Here is a 23,036-nt window from a genome sequence, read left to right as displayed (position 1 = left end):
ATTAACATCACTAGCCCCGGCCACTTCTTTATGACCCTTGGGCTACACCCATTTCAAACCTTTTTAAAACAGTCTGCCTCAGCAGCAGACCATGCTTTCCCACCTGATGACGGACGCTTGTGTTTCACCCGAAACGTGATATATTGTTTTATTTTACACCGACGTGACTTTACCGAAATAACCAAAGAGTATGGATTCCTGCAGTCACGAAAGCTTCAAATCAAGATAAAAATGAACAGTTTAATAATGGCTCTCCCATCACTGCCTTGCTCTTTTTCCGCAGTTGTGATCTTTAAATGGGTTATCTTTCCTATTTCCTGGCCCAATAATTGCCCACCCTCCTCCTGTCCCCACTGAATCAAAATTGCAGCCTCTTTCATAACCTGCTCTCATTGGTCATCACACCGGCACAAGAACCGATTTCATCACTTGGTTTTATTGATCGATAGGGTTTTTTTTCGGATTAGTTCCATTCATTGGCTACCACTCCCATTACAGTGATGACGTGTACTGCCCAAGCCCACTTGTCTAGAAACAGTTTGATGGCATTAACCTGCGTATCTTCTGTCATCCACGTGTCTCTTGTTTTGCCAGCGGAATTCAAAGCACGCATCCCACCCATGCTTTTCACATCAGTTTTTTTAATTCAATTTTCTTCAATGATGACCTGTGCTTCTGAGCCATACAGTCACAGCAGGTAAATGCATGCTGATTCAAACAAAGGTTATCCGGGCACATTGCAATGCTGCTCTTCATGAGTAAGCTCAGTTTCCCGAAATTTCTGTTTCTCAGAGGGTTCGTTCAATGGGCAGAGCCCTACAGAGCGCTTCTTTTCCCCCCACTGAACGACCTGTTAGCGCAGAGAGGGCATCGTAACCGGAGCTAATTGTCAAGAGCGTTTAGGCAGGTGTTTCGGATAGTTTCAGAATCTGATTTGGTGGTGAATTTCCACCATCCCGAGACGATCCATCGCGGCTACATAAATCAGAGCTCGCTCTCTCTCTCTGATCATGGAATGCATTCCAGTTGTTTCCCCACAAAATATATTCTCAGTTGTTTAGCAAGCGTGGTGTATGTGAGCTTTGTTTAGTTTATTTATTATTTTGAGGTCCACTTTGCAGACTCTTTTTCAACGGGTTTACTTAACTTGATTCCTCTGTTTGTCGTGGTCAAATCTTGTACTAAACATTTCGTCCACTTCCCGTTGTCCAGTCAATTCCACATGTTGCACACGTACTCAGATCCGGTGACAATGCATGCCTGTATCAAAATCGGCATCAAGTAATCAATTACTGTAATTCGCTACTTTAAAGCAATTTACATTTTGTATGGACGCCTTATTATTTATATATTTTTGTGTAGGTTAAAAACGCCGCAGTCCCTAAACGGTGGAATCGGCTCGCACAAAAAGCAGGCACCATTGACGTACTCTCGACCGTGAGTTAAACGAAGTTGTTAATACAACCGTTGTTTAAAGAAAACTATTTTAAAGGAGTTTATTAATAATTATTTGACATTTCATTTTAATAGTGTAATATAAAAAAAATTAAGAATGCGTATGTTATTCGACATGTAAATGTCTCAAACTGTCTACATAATAATTTTCATGAGATCAATTTGCATGGATTATCGATATATCACAACGATGGTAGATAATCTACAGTATTCGCATACCAACTGAGCTTGCTCCCACAATAGAGTGGTTTTGCCGGCTTGCTTTTTTGTAATTTTCTTTTTTCAACGGTAAATCGCTACGGTCCCTTAAGGCGTTGAATCAGCTGGTGGCGACACAGCGGTCAACCTCCGCGCTCCGGGCACCCACCCATCACCAATCTTCGACGACAAAGTAACTCGGATTTCATTATTTGTGCAAAATAATAATAATTATCGTTAAATAACGACGGGTATTATAAGTGTCGCTATACACTCATTATACAAGCTGATGTCGTGTTTGTTCGCGATGCTTACGTTCTTTTTCATTCCGACTACGCATTGCAGCACAGTTGGTAGACGTCAACATGATGGACTTGAATTGCGAATTAATGTCGCAACAATAATTATTCCGTGCTGGCTGTCGCAATCTACTGATGAATGTTGGTCACCATGGTGGTTGGGGGAGGGGGGGGTGTTTGCCCATACTTCACCACGCTGGTCAATGCGTGGGTTTGGTGCAAAGGCAGGGCCCACGTGATTGGGGTTCTAATATCGATCGCCACTGACTGAGCCGTGCCCTGGAATCAAACTCGGGCTGCCGGCATTTATAATGTTTATATTGTTACGTTGCAAGGTGTCTAAATGTGCAGCCTGTGACGAAACCACCGGGTACCCTGATAGCGAGATGTTAACTACCTCGCCTGGTCTACAGGAGGTCGTGGGTTCGATCCCGACCATGACGCCTGCCGTATATTTGTAGTTTGCGTGCCTCTATCATCATCACGGTGGCTGGGAGATGTTAACCACCTCGCCTGGTGTACAGGAGGTCGTGGGTTCGATACCGACCCTGACGCCTGCCGTGTATTTGAAGTTTGCGTGTTTCTATCATCATCACGGTCGCTGGGAGATGTTAACTACGTCGCCTGGTATACAGGAGTTCGTGGGTTCGATTCCGACTGACAATGCCTGCTGCTGTATATCTTGGGGTTTGCGTGTCTCTTGACAATGCCTGCTGCTGTATATGTTGGGGTTTGCGTGTCTCTCATCATCATCACGGTGGCTAGGATATGTTAACTACCTCGCCTGGTATGCAGGATGTCGTGGGTTCCATCCTGACCCTGACACCTACTGTATATTTGGAGTTTGCGGTGCCTCTCACACATCATCACGGTGGCTAGGAGATGTTAACTACCTCGCCTGGTATACAGGAGGTCGTGGTTTCGTTCCCGACCCCCTGACACCTGCTCCTATATATTTTTTGGGATTTTTCTCCGGGTTCTCCCCTCCACATTTAGAATCAACAAGCGTTTATAGTACCGTATTTGGCTGCTATAAATTTCCACGTGATGATAAGGGACTTCATTAAGCTATAATTTGTGGCTAGGTCGCTTCTCAAACGAGCTATTTCGCTAAGTGGGCTTTACCCGGTAAAATAAAAAAAATCTTTCTCCGGTAGTTTAGTTTAGGATCGTGCTCGGATGGGTGGCCATGTGGTCAGGGCACTAGCAAAACCACTTGTACTTCACTATGCTCCAACGTCTATGTCTTTATCCAGCAGTGGATCTAGCCTCTTGTTACGGCAGCCCTTTTGCCCACTTCAGCAAATGTTTCTTGCTGTGGTTGTCCCACCTGATGACGGACGCTTGTGTTGCGCCCGAAACGTCGTGATTTTATTTATTTTATACCTACGTGAGTATGAAAAGGACTTGTGTAAACGTCAAATTGCCTCTGCTCAAACAACGCAATGGGGGCAGTGCTCATCGCCATTGGCGGTCCCTAGCCAGTGTTGGAAATTCCACATTACCATGACAGGATCCTTCCACAGCCCAGACAACTGTAGCTTTCTCACAAAGTGGCACTGTACTTGTTTGATCCAATTCGGAACGACGTTAGGCCTACTCAACACGGATTTACACTCAAAACGCTCCTCTTGGGAGCTGCATGCTCTGACCTCAATGCCACCAGGAAAAGGAAGGGTTGCCACCTATCCTGGTTTTCCAGGATCGGCCTCCTAGTGTAGGGTCTCAGTCTTTGTAATTTGCAAAGTGTACTACTCAAGATAATACATTTACATGCAGTTCTCTCTTCTGGTATTGTGATATATTCTGTCCCGGTTTATTGTATCTCATAAGTGGCTACCCTGAGGCCAGTTTATTAATGTAAGGAGTAATAAATGTCCCCTAGAGCAGTTGTCCCCAACCTTTTTGGCACCAGGGACTGGTTTAGTGGAAAACAATTTTTTCACGGACCGGCGGGGGGGTTCATCATTGGGTCTTTCCCCATTTTCAAAGAAACTCTCCAGCGACGTTTGTTTTTTACTCATTTTGGCTAAGGTTAGCTTGTGGGCTTACCAAAACTGTGACCGAGACAAGTACGGGAAAGAGGTGCGGACGGAAGTGGTAAATAAAATAATGAGCGGGCCACGCGCGGACTCACCGCTCACTTCCTGCTGTGCGGCCCAGTTCCTAACAGGCCACGGACCGGTACCAATCCACGGCCCCGGGATTGGGGACCCCTGCCTTAGAGGTTTTATTCAATTGCAGTATAGACCAGATGTTTTTTTGTCCAATCACAGTCCTTAGGTAGCAAGTGGTCCTCTCCAATTCAGTCATTGAAATATGCAGGGAGATGTTGCTTCGGTTGTTGCATAAGATTAGCACAATAGCACCAAATTCCAGACAAGTACCCAGTATTTTTTGTAAGATTAGGGGGTTTGATGTCGTGGTTTAGAGTAAAGAGTTAAGGTTTAAGTAACGGGTTAGGATTAGGAATTAAAAGCTTAGAGTTAGAGCTTAGGATTCGAAGTTCAAGTTAGGGTTTAGAAGTTACAGAAAGTGGACTGATATTCTTGCCCTGCATTTGCATGGACATTAGTTTCAGACACTTAAATGATATCTACTGGTTAGAATGTCATTTTTCAGCCCCTGCCATTTGAATGTGGATTTACACCTTCGCCTATTTGTTGCCAGAGGAAATGAATTCCGTCGATTGCTCACTTGAGTAAGGAATCCCTTTGAATAAACGTTGGTGTCCCAGATGGCGTGCGAAGTGGCCTCCCCGCTGCTGGAGCAAAGCGGGGACTTCCCGACATGGCTGGAGACGCAGGGCGTGAACGCGGAGGTGGCCCGGGCCATGGACTCGGAGCTGGGCATCCGGGACTACGGGGTCCTGTGTGCCTGCGTCGGAGACGGCCTCGTGCGGGCCGAGCTACTGGCCACGGCGCGCGACCGCCTGCCCTTTGGCTTCTACGCCGTGCTGCGGCAGGTGGTGAAAGCCCTGCAAGATGCTGAGCCCCACGACGCTGGGACGCCGTGCTGGGACGACGCCGCCGCTTCCTCCCCTGGCGATGTGACGCTGGGAGGCCTGGTGGACGTGCTGCTCGCGCTGTTCAGCGGCTTGAGTCGGGAGCTGCTGTTGTCTGTACGGAGGATGGGAAACATTGATAACAAGAGAACGTGTCCTGCTGGCTCGCCTTCAGCCACTTGGGTTGGCCATCCTGAGAACATTGCGATGAATGAAATTAATGATTACACAACAAACGGTAATTAGATCCTCTCAAAACCAGACTATTTTGGGAAATAACCTTTTTAGTTACAGCGGATATCTGGCAAACTACAAACAAAATAATACATGGCTTAATTTTAACTACTACAATCAATTAACATTGAATATATTGAAATAACAATAACTTCATGAATCTTGACTTAAAGCTTTCGTGACTGCAGGAAATCATATTCTTTGCGTCTTTCGGTAAAACTACGTAAATAGAAAAAATAATTAAAATATCACGACGTTTCGACCACAACACACACAATCGTCAACAGGTGAAAAAATAGCGAGAGAGCTGCTGAGGCAGGATGTGAAAAAGGTTTGAGATGGGTGTAGCCCAAGGGTCATAAGCGAAGTGGGCGGGGCTAGTGATGAAATTTGCATGTAAATGTAAGATCGGAATACTGAGCTACTTCCACGACGACGAAGCTGCGGAGGTCGCCATTGTATTGTGAAAGATTAGCATGTCAATGTAAGATCGTAGAGCCACCGCCACATCAAGGAAAAAGAGCAAAGGTGGCTGTGTTAGTGAGACATTTTAACCTGTTAATGTAAATACATTTAACCTATTAATGAAACACCACAGCCAGTTATGACTGAACTTGATTAATAACGTCCTTCCAATGATTGCTCAACCGAGGAGATGGGTACAAACTGAGTAATCATTGGAAGGGCGTTATTAACCAGGTAAAGTCATAACTGGCTGTGATGTGTAGTAGTTATTTTCGACTCTGGTGTTACATTAACAGGTTAAATGTCTCACTAACAGCCACCGTTGCTCGTTTTCCTTGATGTGGCAGTGGCTCTACGATCTTACATTGACATGCTAAGCTCTCACAATACAATGGCCACCTCTGCAGCTTTGTCGTCGTGGAGGTAGCTCAGCACTCCGATCTTACATTTACATGCACATTTTATCACTAGCTCCGCCCACTTCGCTTATATAAATTAAAATGGCCATCTCCGCAGCTTCATTGTCGTGGAGGTAGCTCAGCTCTCCGATCTTAAATTTACATGCAAATGTCTTCACTAGCCCCACCCACTTCACTTATGACCCTTGGGCTACACCCATCTCAAATTTTTAGAACATCCTGCCTAAGCAACTCTCACTATTTTTTCACCTGATGATGATTGCTTGTGTTGTGATCGAAACGTCGTGATATTTTTATTTTTTCTCTCTACGTCGCTTCACCGAAAGACCCACATAATAACTATATTTACAATTACCTTTTACAGTTTCATAATACAAAAAATTCTACGTACAGTTTAATTCTCATCACTGCGTGGCAGAGGTGGAAGGAGGTGGTGCACTGGATGGGGAAGGCTGAAGATATTTTATGACAGGCTTTACATTTTGTTTATTTACAAAATGTACTTTTAAAGTTCAAAAAGCAAGAGTACACCTAGCATAGACAATTACTCAGCTTTAAAATTACCAGTGCACATATGCACACCATTTCCTACTAAACTAACTTAATTAGTGCACAAACAGTGTTATGGTCAGAGTTGTTCTATTTGTAATTTTTTTGTTAATTTATCAGTGGTGATTTAAAGTAGCCTTTGACTTACTCCAATTTCTAGGTTACTCGAGTCTGGGTTTGAGAGGTTTTACTCTATGTGGTGTATGGATTTAGCAACACATCTGTACATTTAATTCTTTGATATCACATCTGGCATTAATATGTAAAGAAATGCTTATTTTTGGGAAATTAAGCTCCTGGTGCATTGTGATTTTATGCAGACGAGGATGGAGAAAACTTAATTTCAGACATGGGAGGCGCGGACGCTGCGGACGCTGTGGACGCATCGTCTTCAATAAAATTGGAGGCCCTTGAAGGTAAAGCCAAATTCTGTGTGTATATACAGATAGTCCCCGAGTTACGATGGTCCGACTTACGATATTTCGATCTTGCGATGGCGATAACGATACGACAAAATTGTTAAATATTTCAAATTTCGCGCGGCAGGCAAACGCAGTAGCGTACGAGGTACGATACTGTACATTGGGACGCTGCCGGGATGTACGCATCTCCCGCCTTGTGTGATGCAGATTGTTTCCTGAAAAAATGTTCTAATTAAATTGCAGTTCATATAGGTAGGCTCAGAATTTACCTTGTTTTTTTTTACTTTACATTTTACTGTGCAATACAGTATTGTAATTAATAAATACATACAGTATATAGTTTATACGGTACTGTAAATTGCTCTGTTTTGCTAGATTATCACCATTCTTTAAGACTCCTGGGTAGGCTAGGCCATCTTCGACTTACGATATTTTTGACTTACGTTGGGGTCATCGTAACGCATCTCCATCGTAAGAGGACTGACTACCTGTATGTTGAAATTCTTCCGCCACCGTACTTAGCCAACCATGCTAATCGAAGCCCAAGTTTTACATTTTTCCCTTCACTTAAATATCACGGAAATATTTAAAGTCATATAGGTATGTTTGTAGTTCATCATCATTAGCCATGATCAATCCACTTCTGGATGAAGGCTTTTGCACACGAGATTATTTAATTGCTGCATCTCCATGGTGGACGTCATCTCGGACGTGCTCCCTCCTTTGGCTGCCGCTCTTTTTAGTCTCGACCAATGGCCCTTATCCGCTTTAGCGGAGTGTACTGCCTAAGCCCACTTTTTTTGACGACGCCCACGTACGCCATCAGTTTTTATTCAGTACATCACCGGAACAGCAAAGGGTTAATGACGCATGTTTATGGTTTTCTCCCATCAAAGGTGCTTGTGGCATTGAAGAGGATTCAGGGTTCATCATACAAGATGTGGTTTCTTCAAACGGTGACAACGTTGGTTCATGTTCACAGCTGCAGCATCAGAATCCGCATCAGAGGACTGGAGGTAAAATGCAAATAAACTTTAAAGCAGAAGAGATGCAAGACATGTCCCCGGGTGAATTGTTTATGTCCAATCCCCTAAAGACTCGACACGTCATCGGGCAACAAGAATGCCCGAATGGTATAGAGGATTTTCCAATCGATGGGCAAGTTCCTGCTGCTGATGAGCCCGATGCATCAGACAACCAGCTTTACATGTTAATGGGTGCGACTTCCCGTTCGCCAAAATTGAATGTGACTGCTAAGTCGGTGGATAAGCCATACCAGTGCACGGTGTGCAAGAAGAGCTTTGCTTGGGTCTCGCTTCTGAAGTACCACCATCGCATACACACGGGAGAGAAGCCGTACCACTGCAAGATGTGCAACCGGTCCTTTGCGCAGTCTTGCAATCTGAAGGTCCACATGCGCACGCACACGGGGGAGAAGCCGTACCGGTGCAGGTTCTGCAACCAGAGCTTCGTCTGCAGCGGGAGCTTGAAGTCGCACGTCCGCGTGCACACGGGAGAGAGGCCGTACCGGTGTGATATTTGCAACAGCTGTTTCTCGCGGAGTCATCACTTAAAAGCTCACCAGCGCACGCACAGGCCTTGAGCAAAACAATTACCGGCGCAAGAAATGCGACGGTTGCTTTGCGCGAAGCATACAAGTAGAAACCTTTGTGCCAGAGATTGCCAAGTTTAAGCAGATAAAATCCCTTCCTGTGACCGATGGTCCACACAGTAGAGGGTAGGGAGCACTTTCCCTTTCATATTTCCACTGACAGTCAAAAGCAAATTTTAATTTAGCCAATTTAAGTGCAGAACACAATTTGATGATTGATTTTTTTTGCCTGCAGTTATTGGTGACCAGACTGAGACCCCCAACTCGCGACACTTGGGAACCCGATTTAATCATGAGTGGATAAAAACCTGGATTTGAACCCACGAACGACGTGCAGCCAGCTCAACTACCCAGCCGCCTCGCATAATTATCATTTAAAAACTCACTTGGGGCACCCACATTGAATTATAGGTTTTAATGATGAAATGTGTTCCTGTATAAAGTTTGCATGGTGATGTGTAAGGAATACTAACTATGCAGTTGTGTTTAAATAAAAGCATTACACCCAATAATAACCCCTTTTGGTTGTGGAATTTTGTACAAGACTTGCATGTGTTCATGCCACCGGTAAACATCAAACATTTACTGTCACACCAAGATCAATCTCCACACAAATTGCATGCTACCGGTCCTTTTAAAGAAACGACAGTTCTTCAATGCTTTTCCGTGCAGACATTTAATGTGTTGCCAGTGTTTTTTTTTCCCCATAGCCCATGACGGTAGAGCACCACCACGCCTTGCCTATTATTGGTGAAGCCGAGCGTTGCTCTGGAAAGCAACAGAATGAATCGGTGAATATGGAGGCCTAAATTATTATGTCATGTAGGTGTGTCGCCCCCAAATGAGATTTTCCTGGGCGTCTGCTTGCCCACCTTGGGAGTTGCGGAACAGGAATATAAATAATAGTTCCAATACCATGCTCGACTCCATGCTGAATCCCACACTGAAAATCTACGCTCGTATTCCATTGTACTGTAATCGATGCGATTTAACGTGCAGCGACTACGGAATATACACTTTGCATTGATTGGTTATCGTGTGGCATTGCCTGCGATTGGTGAGATTAGGTTCATGCACGCACAATCGATTTAAATGTCACTAATTCTACCGTGCCATATTGCAATAGTATGTCTCGTTTATGTATCCGTATGATCTTCACATAAATAAATAAATAAAATACACCCTCCCCCCCCGTCAGATCAGCCTTTTCAGAGTGTATAATTTCAGCAACATTGATTGCAAGACATGCAATAATACTCGGGATCGTTATCGACATAACTGTCTCATCAGCACATGATGTGTGATTGGGTGTGAGTGGTGTCAATGGAACTGGTAAACATAACGCGACAACCATAATACAAATCAACAAGATCAAGGTGCACGCACCTTTGAGGAATAAACGTTTAGTTCTGCAAAATGCATTTTTGTGCAAAGACACGCCTTGGCATAAAGCATATCTTAATATATCCGTCTGTTTTTCATGTCAAAAAAAATGTTAAGGTAAAAAAACGTTTTATTTGCACTCAAAAGTAGATCATAAATTAATTTGACCACACAATCAAATTAGATGTGCTGAATAAAAGTGGGTGGCTTGCATAAAGAAAATTAAACATCGAAAGGGGACCACCCACGTTTATTGAGAATGTCAAATTAAAAAAATGTTGGGGTCAAAATAATGTATCTTCTACTTTTGAGTGCACATAAGTGTCTGCATTGAAAAACAAGTTTTTTTTACCTAATTGTATTAATGTTAATCTTGAACAAATTTATATGCATATGTACATATTCATTTTAAGATCACAATAATTATATATTTGAAATAGTTGCAATAACAAATTAATTAAAAAACATTATTTGGGTCTTTTGGTAAAGTCACATAGATTGGTTCAAAGAAAATAACAAAAAACTACGACGTTTCGATCGCAACACAAGCGTTCATCATCAGGAAAAGGGGGTTAGCTTCTAAAGGCAAACTGTTTATAAAGGTTTAAAATGGGCGTAGCCCAAATGTCAGCAGCATGGGTGGGGCAGCTAATGTTAATGTAAGTGGTGGGCAGCGACCACGATTGACGGTGGGTTTCCACCAATTAAAGGGCTGCCAGGTAACAATTAGCATGTTAATGTAAGATTGGTGAGCGGCTTCCACGGCGAGCGCGCTGAGGTGGCAATGTTAATGAGAGAGATTAGCATGTTAATGGCAGATCGCAGAGCCACCGCCACGTCGAGGTACGGCGCGCGAAGGTGGCTGTGTAAGTGTAAGAAATGTAACCTGTTAATGTCAAATCGGAGAGCCAAATAAAACAACTAACATCGGAAGGTGGCAGGATGGGAACATCACAGCCAGTTATGACTTAAACTGGTTTATAACGTCCTTCCAATGATTGCTAAGTGTGTACCCATCTTCTCAGTTGAAATTGTGTCTGTATATATGGATGGCTTCAAGAACGAATCTTTGTTGATAGCCAGTGGGTTTGCAAAGTACCTTCGTCTTAGAGAAATCAATTTCGTGTGAGCCCACCGCATTAAACCAATGATCAGCCACGGCCGAGGTATTGGTTCTACCGTATTTCAGATCTGCCTCATGTTCACGAACACGGTCCGAGACATGTCGCTTAGTTTCCCCAATGTAACTACTGCCGCAGACACAGCTTAGTTTGTAGACGCTGGGGTATTACATGTCAGGGATCACATCCTTCACAGATGGAATCAGATCACGAATTTTATGTAGTTTGTAGACGCCGGGGTATTGCATGTCAGGGATCACATCCTTCACAGATGGGATCAGATCACCAATTTTATGTACTGTGATCGCCCATCCAATTACTATCCAGGCTGAACACCTGCTTAGCTTTTGAGATCTGGCACATTCTGGGTTGGTTTGATCAAACTGCAGCGGGCTCTGGTTTTGGGCAAATCTCCGCGGTCCCTAGCTTTAAAGGGACAGTGCACTGCTGTACGAGCGCCACCGGTAACAACATCATCATCATCAGCAGCGACAGCACCATCAACTGCAACATCATCATCATCAGGTACAGCAACTACAACATCATTTCCAGCACCATCAACTACAAGATCATCAGTATCATCATCAGCTACAGCAACATCAACTACAGCATCATCAGTATCATCATCAGCTACAGCAACATCAACTACAACATCATCAACTACAACATCATCATCTACAGCTCCATCAACTACAACATCATCATCTACATCATCATCAACTACAACATCAACTACAGCAACATCAACTACAACAGCATTATCTGCTACAGCACCATCAGCTGCATCATCATCTACGGCAACATCGTCAACTACTACACCATCAGCTACAGCACCATCAACTACAACATCATCAACTACAACATCATCATCTACAACATCATCAACTACAGCATCGTCAACTACAACATCAACTACAGCAACATCAACTACAGCAGCATTATCTGCTACAGCACCATCAGCTGCATCATCATCTACGGCAACATCGTCAACTACAACACCATCAGCTACAGCACCATCAAATACAACATCATCAACTACAACATCATCATCTACAGCACCATCAACTACAGCACCATCAACTACAACATCATCAACTACAACATCATCATCTACAACATCATCAACTACAGCATCGTCAACTACAACATCAACTACAACATCATCAACTACAACATCATCATCTACAGCACCATCAACTACAACATAATCATCTACAGCACCATCAACTACAAGATCATCAACTACAACATCATCATCTACAGCACCATCAACTACAACATCATCAACTACAGCACCATCAACTACAACATCATCAACTACAACATCATCATCTACAGCACCATCAACTACAACATCATCATCTACAGCACCATCAACTACAACATCATCAACTACAACATCATCATCTACAGCACCATCAACTACAATATCATCATCTACAGCACCATCAACTACAATATCATCAACTACAACATCATCATCTACAGCATCATCAACTACAACATCATCAACTACAACAGCATTATCTGCTACAGCACCATCAACTGCATCATCATCTAGGGCAACATCGTCAACTACAACACCATCAGCTACAGCACCATCAACTACAGCACCATCAACTACAACATCATCAACTACAACAGCATTATCTGCTACAGCACCATCAACTACAGCAACATCAACTACAGCACCATCAACTACAACACCATTATCTACTACGGCACCATCAACTACAGCAACATCAACTACAACAGCATTATCTGCTACAGCACCATCAACTGCATCATCATCTACGGCAACATCGTCAACTACAACAACAGCATCATCGGTGTCACCATCAGCAACATCGATATCAACGACAACAGCAAGCAGAGCATCGTCATCATCAGCTACACGACCTGGGTAAACATAACCCGCAATGTGCTCGTCGGCGATTGATCTCAATGAGGTGTTAAGAGGCTGTCCATAAATGACGTCACTCGATTTTGGACGATTTTTGACCCCCCCTCTTCGTCACAAAAAGTCAGACCCTCCCTCAAATATGACGTCACAAAGCTCTGCCCCCCCCCCCCCAAATAAAACATGCTTCAAATCGCTTTCAACTATTGTCATTGTAGTGCGTATTTAATGTGGCGCTGCACTCTGATGTTGTAGGATGCAACATTTATTAAAAAGTCTATTTAATTGAGTAGAACGTGTTGTCTATAGTTGTGCATTTTGATGTGACGTCACATTTCTCAACCCCCCCCCCGACCCCATCGTCACACATCGTCACAAATGTCTGACCCCCACCTCCCCTAGGTGCGTGACGTCATTTATGGACGGCCCCTCATAGTTTGTCATCTCCCTCTTTTCCGGAATTTGAAACCCTTCAGGTGCAAACGGCATTCGTTCTTTGAGGCTCCTTCAGGTAAGTGTTGTTTATAGTAACACGCATGTTCAGTACAGCGTCGTATGCCTGCGAGACTTAGGATATTAAAACAAAGACTGGCAGAGATAAGATGATGATGGTTATAATTATTCAAATGTATTATTGTGCCATTCCATCCTCGGATCCCAATGCGCATTACATGGAATGCAGGAACCAAAAACAGAAGCAGGGTGTTGTGTATGTACCCCTTTTTAATTTTTTTAATATTATTTTTAAGAATTATTCTGCCAACAGATATAATATCGTTTTTAATAGACACGGGGCAACGTGGAACGAACACGCCCCCACACCTCCACAGATGCACATTCCTCGCCTTTCAAAAAGACTAAAGGGGGCAATCAAGGTCATAAAACTCCCCGAATTTCACACAGGAGGAACAAGGGAGGGGGGAATGGCAGGCGGGGGGTTGGAATGACACCCTCTCGAAAAAAACCTTGCAGGGCCGGGCACCACGGAGGAATATATAATTATATTCTTAACAAAGGAAACAACATTGACGAAAAAAAAACACAGACGGGTTTTGAACCATGTTAGATAAACAATTACCAACTTAGCCATGAAGAGTAAGCAAACAGTATCCATCCTTACTCCAATTGGAAAACAGACTACAGTCTACACCAGAGTCGCGATTCATCAATTGTTAATTAAATACGGACATTACTTACCTTAAATAATTTCTACGCGGCCGGGCCGAAGCACCAAAGAATAATTATGACTTGAGTCACCCCAAAACAAAATTCCTAGACGGGATACCAAATTAAATAATCACGAAGTCAAATAATAAGTACGGAATTAAAGAAGAAGAGGAATCAAGGGCGGATAAGGCTCTCAAAATTAACCAAACACAACACCCATGGGAAGCGAGCAACACGACCGTCTTTGTCTTTCCGAGAGGATCTCCACACGCAGGCACAAAAGCGAGGAAATGACACCCATAAAGGGGGCAATGGCTCAAAGGAAATTAACAAGCTCTCAGAAATAAATAAATAAGCGCATGCGCCGGGTGCTTCCACCGTGGAAACAACCGTCTTTGTCTTCCCACAACACGGACAGCAAAAATTGCACACGCAAGGAAATAACATTTCCATGAGAGATCGGGTCACGATGAAACATCGGGAACACGGTTTCGGCATAACTGGGGCATAATGGAAATAAGTCGCATTTCAACTTCCAAACCAAAACAACTTAAGCTGTGTGAGACAAAAGATATGATCCCCGAGCAGGGGAGGGAATAATTAAGCTCGCTTAACGCGTAGGTTTTCGCGACAAATATTATTCAGTAACAAAAACATGGATTCGAATACCTTTTTATATATAACTCAATGCGAACGCGAATAATCGGTCTGGCTAATGGATAACTTCGGTGGCGCCGTCACGAGGCACCCCCCCCCCCCTCTTCCAGAACGACACACAGCTGTGTCTTCAAAGCTAATAAACACACGGACGGACACACACACGAACACAGGAAGGTTTTATGACAGACTTTGAACAACTCGGGAAACTGAGTGGAATTTTCCCATATAAGTCGAAGGAAGATCCATTCAACACAGATCGTCAGGGGCCCTGGCCCCCACCACAGATCGCCAGGGCTCTGAGCCCCATCTCGTCGCCAGGGCTTCGACTCCACCACAGATCGTCAAGAAGTTTTTCGTCATCCAGAATGACGAGGTTCGCGGGTTAGCAACGTTCCGCTACAAGCCGAGGTCTGCACCAACTGAGAAGAATCGCTACCCTGAGTCGCCGAGCTGCGAGTGAAGCCAACAAAGACGCCAACGTCCACCCTGCCACGAACGAAGCATCGCTCCTCGTCAGAGTGACGACCAGCGAACAACCCGCAGGAAAGGCGGAGATCGCCAAGCGAGCGCCACCCAGCGCCAGCAGAGCTGCGCCACCGAGCGCCACCGTGCGCCACCGTGCGCCACCGTGCGCCACCGTGCGCCACCGTGCGCCACTGTGCGCCAACGAGCGACACCCAGCGCCACCGAGCGACACGAGCGACCGAGCATCTTCAAGGACAGCATCGTGCCAACTCGTCATCCAGCGGTAGAGAGAGAGAGAGCGCACAAGCCGAGCGACACGCTGAGCGAGGGAGCAGCAAGCGCTCGCAGCGGCCACGCCCAAGCCAGAGAAAACTTCTGGCCGCTGGTTGTATCCTCCTACACCACACAAGCTAACGACACAATTCATATTACGAGGGGACAACGCACATACAGCACGCACACGAATAAGAAAAATTGTCATTGCGTTTCAGAAAGGGTTGCCATTTCGAGGTGGTGCGTTCAATATCAACTGATCGTGCAAAGCAGTTGCTGCCGTCGAGTTACATGAATAAGAAATGTTTTAGTCATTCATTTTCGTTAACTGCATAATTTCGCCAATGAATAAAAAATGTTTAGTCATTCATATTAGGTAATTGCATAACCTCGTAATTGCATAAGGATTTTAGTTATTCATATTAATCGAATGCATAGTATCGCAAATGCATAAGAGTTTGGTTATTCATGAATTATTGACGCATGTTTGACCTGCATGATAGAATGTCACATGCTTGTTAGAATAAAATTGCTTAACACCAACTGTTCGAGTGCTTCTTTCCAAGTCCATGCAAAACTATCTTATTCATAAGAGCTGTTGCCTGTGATGAGATCTGACACTGGTGACCTTAAAATAATATAAACACACTAAGATAATCGGTAAACGTTTAATCGATGATAATCGTGTTATCCTGATTGATATAACTCTGGATAAACGAAGCTGAGCCTAATTATCACAACTGCTCACATTAACATCATCGCAAGCATCCGCATAAATTACTACGATTATCTCCGCGATTATCATAATTTATGCATACAATTACTCACACCATCATAATTTATGCATATTAATACACACATTAACATAATTAATGTGATTTGCGCATTTTTCGGAAAATTATTAATTTTTATTATTTTCATCAAAATTTCATAACCCGACACATACAACAAGGGGCAACCGACCAGACGAGAGAGGGAAGGCCACTTTAAAGAGATGGGGTTTTCAAAGCAGACTTCAATCTATCTACCGACTCTGATTGCCCTGATTTCAAGTGGAAAAGCGTTCCATAGCTTGGGGTGCCACGCTAACAAAAGCCTGATCGCCAAAAGAACACAAACCTAGAAACCTGGGAGTGCTGAGCAAGTCATGAGAGTACAGATGTTGGTTTCACTGCAAGGCAACCACGTGTTCGAGGACCTTGGATAGGATGGGTGGATTGGAGATTGAGCGATAGTTATTTGGAACCTCAGAGTCGAGGCCTGTCTTTTTCATGAGGGGAGTGACAGCTGCAAGTTTAGAAGTTTGAAGGAACAATACCAGAACTGAGAAATTGATTGAATTTTTTTTATTTTTAGGCAGAGGAAATATACATTTTGTAAAATTAATTTAGATACATAAATGTCAGTTTTAAAAACATTCTTAGATAAAGCCTGAATATTAACCATGTCCCATCAGGATGGCGTGTGCAGTGGCCTCCCCACTGCTTGAGCCAAGCGGGGACTTCCCGGCGTGGCTGGAGGCGCAGGGCGTGAACGCAGAGGTGGCCCGGGCCATGGACTTGGAGCTGGGCATCCGGGACTACGGGGTTCTGTGCGCCTGCGTCAAGGACGGCCTCGTGCGGGCCGAGCTGCTGGCCACGGCACGCGACCGCCTCCCCTTCGGCTTCTACGCCGTGCTGCGGCAGGTGGTGAAGGCCCTGCAGGGCGCCGAGCCCCACGACGCTGGGACGCCGCGCTGGGACGACGCCGCCGCTTCCTCCCCAGGCGACGTGACACTGGGAGGCCTGGTGGACGTGCTGCTCGCGCTGTTCAGTGGCTTGAGCCGGGAGCTGCTGTTGTCCGTGCAGAGACTGGGAGACATTGATAACACCGGAGTGTGCGTTGTTGGCTCCCCTTCAGCCAAAACGGTCGTCTCCCCTGAGAACAGTGTGATTAATGAAATTGACGATTACACACTGAACGGTAAAGTTGTTTCCTATTCGCTGAACTTATTAAACACGTGAAATATTTATTTAAAGCAGGTAGTTGGTCGTGATATCTCAATTCTTATTTAGTAGTAGATCCTCTCAAAATCAGACTAATTAACAGGACCTTTTCAGTTATGGGGATGTCTGGAATAATGCAAATAAAATAATACTTAAGGGCTACATTTGAATGATATTTACACGAAATTAACATCTAATATATTCAAATAACTATTTACGAGTACATTTTTACAGTGTAATGCAAAATTACATCACTAGGTACAGTTTAACCGGCGTCAACGTCACCATAAAACAGAGGTGGAAGGCTGAAAATAATTTCTGACAGGCTTGAATTGATTTTGTTTATTTGCAATATGAATGTAAAATCAAAGTTGGAAAGAAAAAAAAGAAAACACCCGGCTAAGCACGAGGGGTTCCAAGTGAATGGATTCACCGAATTCCATACATCAGACAAGAACCCAGCTTTAGAATTACGAGTGAATTTATGCACACCATTTCCTACCACGCTAGCATAACAGTGTTGTTTTGCTTATATATTATATACTGTTTACTTTGTTTTCCAGCATCTATGATTAGCACGGTTAGCTATGTACGGTGCTACATACGGTGCGAAAGAAGTTGAACATACATCAGTGATTATTCAAGTAGCCTTCTGGCTTACCCCCAATTTCAGCTTACTACAGCTTTTACTGTATGCTATGTGTGGATTTAGTGACACATCTGTACATTATTTGATGTCACGTCTGGCATTAGCATATGAAGGAATGCTTAGTTTTGGAAAATAAAGCTGCTGATACATTGTGATTTGATGCAGACGAGGATGGAGAGGACTTGATTCCAGACATGGGAGATTCGAACGCTGTGGATGAATCATCTATAATTAAGACGGAGGCCCTTGAAGGTAAAGCCGAATTATAGAGCCCACGTTTGAACAATTTTCCCAATATTTGCAGTCATATCACAGATATGTTTCACACTCTTCATCATCACCATCAGCCATGATCAATCCACTGATGGGTTAAGGTTTTCGAAAGTCATCTCTCAGAGTCTCGCGATAAAACAGTCCATCAAACTTCTGCACACGAGATGATTTCATCGCTGCATCTCCATGGTGGGCATCATCTCGGACGTGTTGTCTGCTTTGGCTGCCACTCTTATTAGCCTCGACCACCGGCCCTTATACGCTTTAGCGGAATGTACTGCCCAAGCCAATTTTTTTAACAGTCAATAAGACTCGAAACAGGAGGAATTCTCCACGTTTCTGGCTATCGGCTGTTGAAGTCAGTTGTAGTTATCAGAGAAACGTCATACTTGAATTGTAAATGTTGTGGGTTTACTCTCCAACACACCGGTGTGCTGAACTAGTAATGAATTGGCATGTTTTGTTCATGGGACAAATCTTACAAAATGGCTGTGTCAGGTGGTGGCGGGTTTAACGACACATTTATAAATTTCCACGATCTAACCCAAAAATACTTCTTGCGGATAACATTGGTTGCAAAAGCATACGTGTTAAACTGAATATGACTCCCATTATTTTCATAAGTTATCTGATCCATATTTTGGTCTTCCTATCTCTTTGTGTAATTTCAAACTTATCTTCTTCTCTCCATACTTAATTTTGTACTTTTCAGCTTTTCTATTTTATTCATCTTCCGTGTTTTGGATCCATATAACATAGCAGGTAATATACGTTATACTTAAAGAAAACTGATTTATAAAAAATATGTGTAAAATGTATTTTTAAATCGGTGATTTAAGTGGTAGTTATTTTAAAAAATCATCGCAACGAAATAAAATCAGATAATAAAGACATTGTGGACGCACAGTTAGAAACCCACTGCTTAGTAGAGAATTAGACAAGTCATTGTATCAGGTCGAGTGTCAATGAGGCTGGGTACATTCTAAAAAAAATCAAACATTTGCTACAGACGGTTAACTTTAATTGCAGAGTTTACTGCTTCGTTTTCTTGGTTTTTTGTCCTGTATGTATGGACGTTGAATTTCTTTCGCACCGTACGTAGCCAACCGTGATAATCAGAGGTCCTTGGCTCATACCCCCTCAATCCTGTCCAATGAGATGTCTTCGCCTCTCTGTACAGTTGCCACCACCTTTCTGTAAATCCAAGTTGCATCTTCCTTGTTAAGGCTCTTGATATATTCCCAACATCCTTTGAGAACCTATTTCATCAAGCTTTCTACTCAGAGAATGTGCCCAATCCGTATCTATTTTCTTTTGTCGGTTGTTCCAACTGTTTAACTCCTTTCATTCCACTCAATTTAATTAATCCATTTAATATCAAAACCCACATCTCAACACTTTACAGCCTTCTTACACCTCCCTTTCTCAGAATCCCAATTTCTGATGCTGTTCTGTTAGTAACACATGTATTGTTTTCCCCACACAGGTGCTAGTGGCATTGAAGAAAATACGGGGTTCATCGTGCAAGACGTAGTTTCACTACAAGGGATGGGACTGAACTTCGCAAACTCCGAAAGAGTTGCTTCGTGTTCACGGCTGCAGCAGTTTCACAATTGGCAGAGGACTGGAAGTGAAATGCGTACGTATAATTCTGAAAAAACTGGACACTATCACGGGCGACAGGAACCACCAAACGCCATCGAGGATTTGCCTAGCAGTCGGCAGGATCCTGCTGTTGAAGAGGCCGACCGATCAGTTAACCAGCTGGACACTTTAAGGTCGCTGGAAGCCAACGGGAATGTAAACTTGGTGAACAAGCCATTCGAGTGCACGGTGTGCAAGAAGAGCTTTGCGTGGCTCTCACTTCTTAAGTATCACCAACGCATACACACGGGAGAGAAGCCGTTCCGCTGTAAGATGTGCAACCGGTCCTTTGCGCAGTCTTGCAATCTGAAGGTCCACGAGCGCACGCACACGGGGCAGAAGCCGTACCGGTGCGATATTTGTAACATTAGCTTCTCGCGCAGTCATCACTTAAAAGGTCACCAGCGCACGCACAAGCCTTGAGCAGAAATAGTGGTACAAGAAATGCGATTGTTGATTTGTGCATAATTGATTTGTACCACTGGACATCTGTGAAAACTACTGAACATCTGTGAAAAAGAGATAGCTTATCGAATTCCTCCAGTATAAATACATATTCTGATTTTGATAATTGTGCTATCCGTATCAGGTCATGAGGCAAAGAATCCATTCAGAACTCTCACATAGAAGTGCAACCCTTTGTGCCAGCGAACGGCCTACTTGAGCAGATCAAATCGTCCCTCGTGACCTATGTTGCACACAGTCGAGGGTAAGGTAGTGCTTTTCCCTACCATCTTTCCACTTAGTGAAACATTTTGATTTTCTGAATTACATTTAGCAAAATTAAGTGCAGAATCTAATTTTATGTGATGAATTGTTTTTTTATGTACAGTTATTGGTGGCTAGACTGAGACCATCTCACTACAGTTGAGAACCCGTTTTAATCACGGCCTGATAAATCCCAGATTCGAACCCAGGTTCTATGGTACCGGCTCAATACCCGGTGAGCTTGCATAACCGGGATAAAAGCTTGCTTGCGGCACACCCACATTGGATATGTATGTTTAACTTTTTTCGCACCGTACGTAGCTAACTGTGCTAATCGTAGGTGCGGGATATCAGCTGTAATGATGAAATGTGTTACTGTGGACATTTTTCACGGTGTTGTGTAAGGTATACTACTATGCAGTTTTGTAGAATAAAAGACATTACATCAAATAATATCCTTTTGGCTGTTGAATTTTGTTCAAGGCATACCTTAATGACTGCAACTGGTAAACATAATAATACAACTGCTAATTATAATTAACAAGATCAATGTCCACACAGGTAACGAGACCGTTCCATTTGCAGATAAAAGATCATTCTGCAATGCAGGGGACATTTAAGGTGTATCCAGTGTTTTTCCATAGCCCTTTGGGACCCATTCGCGTAACCTTCGACAATGTGAATTCAATCCTGATGAAGCTTGGAAAGCTGAATGGAGTTCATAAGAACTTGCAAACACCTTGTGAAAGATCCAACGCAGATGATCCCCTGGTTTTGGTCGACCCTAAAACGCATTCGCACAAGCCATGGCAGATATTGTTTGTTAGTTTCTCAATCCGCTTATTCTGGTGAGGGTTGCGGCGGTATCATATTGAGCAGGGTGGTCCAGACCTCCCTTTCCTTGGCGTTCTCAGGCCAGCCGAGCGACATAGTGCCGCCAGCATGTCCTGGGCCGGCCCCGGGGTCTTCGCCTAAATGCAGATACCTGATGCACAAATGGAAAATTAAAAATCCTCAGGTGTGCGACTGTGGTCATCCAGAACAGACAGTACAACATATAACGACGCAATGCCCCGATCCACAAATACGAAGAAGACATCACAGCAATACACTCTGCTGCTCCTAATGCGGTTGTCTGGCTTGACCACCTTGAATGTGAACTTATAGTTCCTCTGCATCTACATCAGCTGTACGAAAGAAGAAGTAGGCCTGAATTTGATTATGTACAATTAGGTTGTGTACAACTGGTATGTGTGAGTGGTGGTTTATTTGTCCAGTAGACTCTCTACTATCCGCGTGGGGTTTATCTGATTTGCGGATTAATCGCGCCCCTGAGATTTTGACATAACTAATAATAGCTCGTGGTTTTTCCCTTAAACCCAAATTAATAATCTAAACACAGTTAAATAGAGACCAGAGGTCGTGATGTAGCTGCTCACCACGAGCGCTCAATGTCCTGAAAGTACATTGTCTTTGTGCTGTTCGTCTTTTGGCATCCTCTTTTCTAACACCGTTTGAGACTAGGCTCTAAAGAAAGCTGTCTCTGGTGTGGACCAATCAGTTTCAAAGACAATGCACATACTGTCAGAGCATTTTTTGTTTGCATTTTCACCACAAGTATATGTGGTACAGGCAGGAACAAGAGTTCCACACTGCCCACCAGGGATTATTTGTCTGTCGTGCATAGCCCCTCCCAAACATGTACGCTCCCGGATTGGTTGAAGTGCGTCACGTGACCGCGAACTTTCTGTCGTGCACGAATGCGCTGTTCAACCAAGTTCCCACCTGCCCACTCCGAAGGAACGTGTTTAATGCAGACATGATTCTTGCAAAGGTTTCAGTTTGGTGTTTTTACATCTGAACACCTGTTTTATTGCCAGAAAGGGGAAAACCCTATTATCATGGGGGCCGTCCATAAATGACGTCACGCACCTGGGGGGGGGGCGGTCAGACATTTGTGACAAGGGGGGAGGGGTTTGAGAAATGTGACGTCACATCAAAATGCGCAACTTTAAATAAATATAGACAACACGTTCTACTTAATTAAATATACTTTTAAATAAAGGGGGGGGGGGCAGAGCTCTGTGACGTCATATTTGAGGGGTGATCTGACTTTTTGTAACGCCGTGTGACGAGGTGGGGGGGGTAAAA

General features: G+C 43.8%; 2 protein-coding genes across 8 annotated transcripts; both read left to right on the top strand.

Moving 5' to 3' along the window:
• The first annotated feature begins 1,467 nt into the window (after positions 1-1,467).
• On the top strand, positions 1,468-9,172 carry LOC144717310 (uncharacterized). 6 transcript variants are annotated; one of them, XR_013585064.1, is made up of 5 exons: positions 1,476-1,846; positions 4,690-5,139; positions 6,944-7,039; positions 7,942-8,061; positions 8,893-9,172. XR_013585064.1 is itself a non-coding variant. In XM_078592784.1 (5 exons), the coding sequence occupies exons 2-5, from the start codon at positions 4,690-4,692 to the stop codon at positions 8,973-8,975; spliced, it is 804 nt and encodes a 267-aa protein (XP_078448910.1). In that variant the 5' UTR covers positions 1,554-1,846; the 3' UTR covers positions 8,976-9,172. The 6 variants fall into 6 exon arrangements, 3 of the variants coding, with proteins under 3 accessions (XP_078448911.1, XP_078448910.1, XP_078448909.1); XM_078592784.1 differs by having other exon boundaries at positions 1,554-1,846; positions 4,690-5,194; XR_013585065.1 differs by lacking the exon at positions 7,942-8,061 and having other exon boundaries at positions 1,468-1,846.
• A 2,410-nt stretch (positions 9,173-11,582) lies between these two features.
• On the top strand, positions 11,583-21,338 carry LOC144717320 (uncharacterized). Of its 2 annotated transcripts, XM_078592802.1 has the most exons (6): positions 11,583-11,686; positions 13,464-13,572; positions 14,996-15,738; positions 17,083-17,588; positions 18,426-18,512; positions 20,020-21,338. In XM_078592802.1, the coding sequence occupies exons 4-6, from the start codon at positions 17,084-17,086 to the stop codon at positions 20,598-20,600; spliced, it is 1,173 nt and encodes a 390-aa protein (XP_078448928.1). In that variant the 5' UTR covers positions 11,583-11,686; positions 13,464-13,572; positions 14,996-15,738; position 17,083; the 3' UTR covers positions 20,601-21,338. The 2 variants fall into 2 exon arrangements, with proteins under 2 accessions (XP_078448928.1, XP_078448927.1); XM_078592801.1 differs by lacking the exon at positions 14,996-15,738.
• Positions 21,339-23,036: the final 1,698 nt, after the last annotated feature.

The sequence above is a fragment of the Lampetra planeri genome, chromosome 3 (genome assembly GCF_965212315.1).
Source record: "Lampetra planeri chromosome 3, kcLamPlan1.2.h2, whole genome shotgun sequence".
NCBI classification, from domain to species: Eukaryota; Metazoa; Chordata; class Hyperoartia; order Petromyzontiformes; family Petromyzontidae; genus Lampetra; species Lampetra planeri.
This window is presented reverse-complemented; position numbering and strand designations above follow the sequence as displayed.

Coding starts and splice junctions, on each gene's coding strand:
- LOC144717310 (XM_078592783.1), top strand. CDS start 4,690: ATGGCGTGCGAAGTGGCCTCCCCGCTGCTGGAGCAAAGCGGGGACTTC. Junction 5,195..6,943: donor TAATGATTACACAACAAACG/GTAATTAGATCC, acceptor GATTTTATGCAG/ACGAGGATGGAGAAAACTTA. Junction 7,040..7,941: donor AAAATTGGAGGCCCTTGAAG/GTAAAGCCAAAT, acceptor CTCCCATCAAAG/GTGCTTGTGGCATTGAAGAG.
- LOC144717320 (XM_078592801.1), top strand. CDS start 17,084: ATGGCGTGTGCAGTGGCCTCCCCACTGCTTGAGCCAAGCGGGGACTTC. Junction 17,589..18,425: donor TGACGATTACACACTGAACG/GTAAAGTTGTTT, acceptor GATTTGATGCAG/ACGAGGATGGAGAGGACTTG. Junction 18,513..20,019: donor TAAGACGGAGGCCCTTGAAG/GTAAAGCCGAAT, acceptor TTCCCCACACAG/GTGCTAGTGGCATTGAAGAA.